The sequence below is a fragment of the Frankliniella occidentalis genome, unplaced genomic scaffold (assembly GCF_000697945.3).
Source record: "Frankliniella occidentalis isolate FOCC.00 unplaced genomic scaffold, Focc_3.1 Scaffold12, whole genome shotgun sequence".
NCBI lineage: Eukaryota > Metazoa > Arthropoda > Insecta > Thysanoptera > Thripidae > Frankliniella > Frankliniella occidentalis.
The window spans coordinates 2,486,141-2,492,333 of record NW_026267142.1 but is presented as its reverse complement, the minus strand read 5'-3'; the positions used below and the strand labels follow the sequence as shown (position 1 = coordinate 2,492,333).

At 38.8% G+C, this 6,193-nt stretch overlaps 2 protein-coding genes across 2 annotated transcripts in view; both read right to left on the bottom strand.

Annotated features, from left to right (window-relative positions):
* The window catches only part of LOC113215848 (uncharacterized), a 10,513-nt gene extending 6,500 nt beyond the window's left edge, over window positions 1-4,013 (bottom strand). Inside the window, exons 1-14 of the mRNA XM_052263493.1 lie at window positions 3,440-4,013; window positions 2,990-3,349; window positions 2,732-2,866; window positions 2,576-2,614; window positions 2,348-2,446; window positions 2,124-2,264; window positions 1,945-2,043; window positions 1,638-1,855; window positions 1,406-1,493; window positions 1,254-1,316; window positions 1,029-1,161; window positions 500-943; window positions 329-426; window positions 180-248 (exon numbers count right to left, since the gene is read on the bottom strand). Coding sequence (XP_052119453.1) covers window positions 607-943; window positions 1,029-1,161; window positions 1,254-1,316; window positions 1,406-1,493; window positions 1,638-1,855; window positions 1,945-2,043; window positions 2,124-2,264; window positions 2,348-2,446; window positions 2,576-2,614; window positions 2,732-2,866; window positions 2,990-3,349; window positions 3,440-3,986 — 2,259 coding nt within the window. The 5' untranslated portion in view covers window positions 3,987-4,013 and the 3' untranslated portion in view covers window positions 180-248; window positions 329-426; window positions 500-606. The remainder of the gene's footprint in view (window positions 1-179; window positions 249-328; window positions 427-499; window positions 944-1,028; window positions 1,162-1,253; window positions 1,317-1,405; window positions 1,494-1,637; window positions 1,856-1,944; window positions 2,044-2,123; window positions 2,265-2,347; window positions 2,447-2,575; window positions 2,615-2,731; window positions 2,867-2,989; window positions 3,350-3,439) is intronic.
* Window positions 3,987-4,982, bottom strand: LOC127748745 (uncharacterized; the record flags this gene model as incomplete). Its single annotated transcript, XM_052263504.1, has 2 exons — window positions 4,653-4,982; window positions 3,987-4,575 (listed from the first exon to the last, which is right to left on the bottom strand). Coding segments are annotated over exons 1-2 (837 nt in total), but the record flags the coding sequence as incomplete, so codon positions are not given.
* Window positions 4,983-6,193: the final 1,211 nt, after the last annotated feature.

Sequence of the window (6,193 nt, the reverse complement as noted above, 5' to 3'; positions counted from 1 at the left end):
AAGGAAAATATCCTATTCTTGTCTTACTCATGGGGGTCTAAAAGTGACCACTTACTTTACTTGATGTTTCATCAAATAAAAACTTTTTGAACCAGTCCGAAACAAATGTGGAGATGCTCAGAGTGAAAGCATGGCTGAGTTAAAAATTTACTCCTCGTCTACAAAGTTAATTGAAATACCTATTTTTCTTCGAACAGACACATTCTGTCTTTGTTCTAAAGGAGGAACAATAAATCCAGACGTAGCAGCTGTTAAGAGATCAAAGTTAGGAATAAGTAAAATTAACACAAAAATTGTTGCAACCACTAATTAAGAACCAAAGTAGTACCTGGCTTCTCAGTGTAGTTTTTAAATGTGCAAACAACTGGATCTTTTCCACAAATGCTGACCATTTTCCCAACATGATCACCAAAATAAACCTTCCTCCTATAGATTGAAATGAAACTTAGACATTCGGAATAGTAAAGAAAAAAACAACAAAAGGGGAAAATTGACTTACTTTACTACAGGAACTCCACAGAAGCATACGTCATTTTGATCTGAAATTAAAAAGACAGACATGAAACAAATTGAACAGATTACCAAGTGGAATGCTACAGAGAAAATTCACATGCAGGCAGTTTGTGAGGGGTTTTGGCAAATAATTTTCAGTGGATTCTTAGAAACAGTTTTACGTGCAGTTTTAGGCTGGGATTTGGTGGGTGTCTTATACTGAGATTTGGAGGGAGTTTTAGACTGAGATTTGGAGGGTGTTTTGGTTGGGGTTTTTCTGAGAGATTTGGAGGAGTTCTTTTTGGTGGGGGTTTTGGGCGGGAGGGTTCCTGATGATCCAGCAACGTTGTAAAGTGTGTCAACCCAACGGAATATTTTCTTTGGGCACTGAATAGGACATCTGAAGAAGTCTCTCCCAAAGTTGGGTCCTCCAGGCCTCTCGGATGTCCGCCTGAAAATTCACAATGTAAAAACAATAACTAGCAATAAAAATAGAAGCGGATTTCTCAAAATCTTGTAATGATAAAACAGTTTACCTTTCACAAAAATTGCCACAATTGCATTTGGGAATGTATGTATCGCACTTTCTTGTATTTGGCATGTTCAATCGCTCATTTGACTGTATTACTGTCCACAATTCAGCCAACTCTTTATCATAATCATTTTCCCCTGTAACAAGAGAATTTTCAATTAAAAACAAAGTTATTACCTATCAGAAAGATTGCCACAGAAGCATGTGGGAATGTATGTGTTACACTGACCTGTTGAATTTGTTGTGATTGATGGATTAGTTGGCTGTAGTGAGTTAAATGATTCAGTTTCCCCTATGACAATAGAGCACTTGATTTAAAAAAAGACAAATTTTACCTTTTACAGTTGGAATTGCTACAGAACCTGGGAATAGATGTCTTACCAAGTCCAGTTGAATTTGACTCTGACAGACCCCGTGACTGTGGTGCCATCGACACGTCAGATAAGTCTGCATCAGTCTCAACTTCCATTGGGTAACAAAAGAAAAGTAACAGTATTAAATTAATTACATTGTTTTGAGTCCTGCCACTAGAAGCAAAATTTCAAAGAAGTCTAATATGCTTGAATGACATGTATAGTGGGTATATGTGCTAAGCCAAAAATATGCACTTACTCTTTACATCTGAGACTGCAGTATGCATTTGATGTGCTGTTTGATCCTCATCATCTGATGAAATGCAAATTATATCTGGGTCCTGCTTCTCTGATGGAGCGGCTCTTGCAGGACTGTTTTGAGCATCAGAGCATGCATTTTCAAAATTATCATCCTCTTCCGAATCAAATTCCTCAATTATACCATCTTCATTGGGAACTATATTACTTTCAAACACCACTGTTACAAAACATTATTACAGATATAGATAGATATATTCAAGATTTGACAATAAATACAAACAGAAATGTAAGGAAATGTTTGCATACTTAAACAGGAGGGACACAATAACATGAGCTTGGTTTCACCATGCACATTCATTCGTGACTCTTTCCACCTTCCCATCTCAGAGCAGACATGACACTCAACTGTGAAAAGAAAGATAACACAATCAAATCATTGATTTAAAAGTGCAATGAATGACATCAGGTTGAATAAATTCACCTACCTTTCTCTTTACTTGTTTTTCTTAGACCAATCTTAGTCAAAACGCGACCCTTAGGTCTACCTCTAATTTTTAAACTTTTGGGCACTTCCATTTGGTTTAACATATCCTTTGACAAAGGATAGTATTTCCTATTTTGAGACACTGTACAGAAGGAAGAAAAGTACTCTGATTAATGCAGTTTGAAGTATGCAATACTGTATGTATGTAAATTTCAAAACTTTTACCTCCTAGAACTTCCTTAATCGCTTTATTCGTCTGGGCGTTGCAATTTTTGGGGTCTGCAGTATCCAAGTGCGCATTAGTAGGAATGCTTTCTCCAAAATCTAGAGCACAGTGATAATTTTTAAATTTTTCACATTATTATACAACACATTTTGATAGTGTAGTGTAAACCAACTCAATCAAAAAACCAAACACTGATATTAGAACAGATGTCCGAAGCTTTTACTTACCAGAATTCACATGCACATCAATGTCACCGGTTCCATCATCTGAAAAGATAAAAGACTACAGTTTTAATGCAAAATAACATACAAAGCCACAATCATTTGGACATTTTACGACTTCATGTATATTTTAACAATAAAGTATGTCAAACTGAACAGTACCAGCACTGCAGTGATTCTCAGTTTCAAAGGATGCATCGTGATTCACAACACTGGGCTTCTGTAAGTTGTCATTGACGGAACCATCAGATGTATCAGGAACATTAGGAGGCTTATCATTCTCACTTGAAGCAACATCTCAAATAAATCACATTACATTATGATTGGAAGTGTAACTTGCAATGCCATAGAACACGACTAAATAGGAAACACATGCAGCTTTAACAAAAATGGTCTTTTCATAAACTTATTAAATCTTACCAGAACTGATTTCAACAATAAGACCGCCACCCTCACTGTCTCCTACAGCTTCCAAAATAACAACATCTTTGCCTCGACGCCAGATTTTCATCATTTGGTCTAAGATCTTCATCTTTTTAGCATAATCTTTGCCACCATGGAGTGCAATTAGTTGGGCGGCTTCCAAGGCTAACTCAGAGGCCTGCTTATATCTTTGATTCTGGCTAAGCGGTTTCCCTCCTGTCTTGAGCACTTCAGTGCCAATGAAACCTTCAGGAATGTATGATGAGGCAGGAGGTTCATCAATTCTTTCTCGAAATCCCTCTACTGTTAGCTTCTGCCATCTTGCTGGCACGTCTGCAGGCGAGAAAACATCTACACCTGCAAGTAGTACAAGGTATACATTTTAATCTCAAATCTCAAATAAAACAGATACAAAATGAAATAATAGAACAAAGTAAAAAACATTACCTTTTAAAAGGCGAAGGGTAAACATGTGGCGGCAGGGTAGGCGTCGCTCACAATAAATTGGGCAGGGGCATTTATTTTCGGATGGCTTCCAGTTCCTAAAATTGATATTCTCTGGTAAGCCCAACCGTTTCCGCCCCTCTTCATATTCTATCCGGATACACTCCGCAGCAAATGATGTAGCAGACGCCAAATTTTTTTTCACTATGGGGTCTTTTGTATCGGTTCGGTATGACACCTTCATGATACCAAGGAAATCTTTGTAGTTCGTCACCGAATCACTACTTACTTGCAACACCAAGAGCCCCTTTACCAACTCAGCCAAACTGCTTCTTTTACTCAACAAAGTCTTAATTTTTTGGTTGTGGGATTCCACGGAATTGTTGGTTCTCTGACCAAGGTTTAAAGAATTGAGCCGCTCAAAACAAGACCAAGCCGACCCGTAATTCTGCCAGTTTTCCTCAAAATAGTTCAGGAATTTCTCTGATGCATGCTCTTGGAGTTCTTCAAAGCTCTTTTGATACCTCTCACTTGTTAGAGCATACACCATATTCTGCAGGATCTCCCTGACTTTATCTTTGTCTGCCTCTTCTTTTGTGGCTCTCTTAAAAGTCTCAAGTACATGCACACTGCACAAATGAATATGCACCCAAGGTAAAATTTCTTTTAGCACAGTTATTTCGTTGTAGTCTTTGTCCACAACAATTGTTTGAACCTTATCAATAAATTCAGAGTTGGCTTCTTTGAAAGCCAAGACAGATTGCCTCATGATGTCTAACTTCTCATTAGAAACTAGGCAGTAGCCTGCCGGCTTACCTTGCCCATGACGGTCAGTTACTCTGAAGACTACAAGAGGCATATTATTTTTGTTCACACAGTATGTGGTGTCCATTCCCACAACTTCGGGATACTCCTTAAAATTTTTTGCCATTTCAGGTGTTTGAAAGAAAATGAACATTATTTTCTTCTTCTTCTCAGGTAGATTCTCCTCCTCGTCTTCAGAATCTTCAGATTCTTTATCTTGCTCTTCTCCAATAATAATTGTACCTCCAGGAGACTGATTGATTTCTTCTAACACGGCAAATAGATGCTCAGTCTCCGAACCATACCTTTTTTCCTCCTGGAGTCGCAGACGGGTCCTGTAATATTGGGATAGTTAAATGATAGGCAATTTAGTACACGCTTATGGGAGTCAACTTTGAGACAACTGATGTACCTGACATTAGCAATGTCTTGGGGGGTAGTGAATTTTGAAAGGGTTGCTTGGATAAGCATAGCTTTGGCTTTCGCCCCAAGCATTTCTTCCACTTTAGTCTGTTCTTCAGGATCTAGGTGGCGCCTCTCAGGATACATGGCAAAGAGTTCGGGTTCCATAGGGTGGTTTTGGTGTTCCTCTAGGAATGTTTGAACGATAAGGAATCCTTCGGGTGTAGCATTAACTCTCAACTTAGAGCAACAGCCCATTTTGAAGGTTCTGAAACAGAAAACAAATGTTGGTGTAAAACATTTACAAAGTCAACAAGCAGAAACATTAGGTAGCAACAAACTGCACTTGCTTTTGATTCGGTCGCTGGCCGGTGAGATTTTTGTTTACTTTCTTCTGACCGAAGTGCTTACAACAAACTAATAATGTCTTGTACTTGAGTTCTGGCTTCACGAAAAAACTCCTTGGTTTCAGATTCTCGTTGTGAGTTGAAGCCAGGGTCCCACTGCTGTGGGTGTACACAGTGGATGTCTCAACCATGTACTTTTCCAAGGCATGTTCGAAGTCTGCATATGACCTATACAGCGCGCCCTCCTTCAACTTTGGAATAGTTTCATTAAACTCTTCTTCAGAGGCCTCCAAATCCATGTCAGCAAGCCAGCAAAGCCTTCAAAAAACAGAACGAGAATAAGGCTTCAATGAATGAAATGAATGAAAGGCTATTATAACCTCAACCTCACTGGAAGGAATCACTTCATTCCTTCCTTGTATATTAACGACGAAGGATAAACGATTCAATTACTTACTGTTCTCATAATCTGAAGAACACTTCTGAACGCTCAGAATCTTGTTAGAGATGTTGTTTAATCATTAAACTAAAAATAATGCACTGTTGCCGGAGCCTACTGACCGCTACTTCCCGCGCAAAGCGAACCGACCGAAAGAAGTATGGAATGGAAGAAGAAGAAAACGAAGGGGAAGGGGCGATGGAGAGGAGGTCCATTCGATATATCGAAAACCCAGATCTTCAATAATTTCCGGTTGGTCCTGCATTTAGGTTTATTTAGTGGTTTTCTTTTAATTCTACAAATAAAGATTGCGAGTCGGCGTAAAGCATCGTCAGTGTAATTAGAGTAGAAAGCCTCTGCCATAGAGCTTCATCTACACGATTGGAAAGAGATCCCTGTTTTTGACTGCGAATAGTGACCAAATGCTTGGCCACAGTTATGACTGTTGGTAATGCTTTTCTATTTATTTGCAGTTAGTGACTGCGAATAGTGTGACATTCTTGGCCGCAGTCGTGACTGCTTATTATGACTCGGCGTAATATTCGCAGTTGTGACGGCGCATAGTGCCCAACGGCTAATTCGCAGTAACCGACTGTCAATAACAACTTCGCACAAAGTTTGGGTAATCTCTTCACATTTTGCATACCCATATGTCCCATTTTTCTGTGCAGAATGATAGCTTCACTTTCACTTACTTTCTCTGTCAATAGAGATAAATTTTCCTTCTCTACATGTAGATTTACCATAAATAGTCCTTTTGTCGTT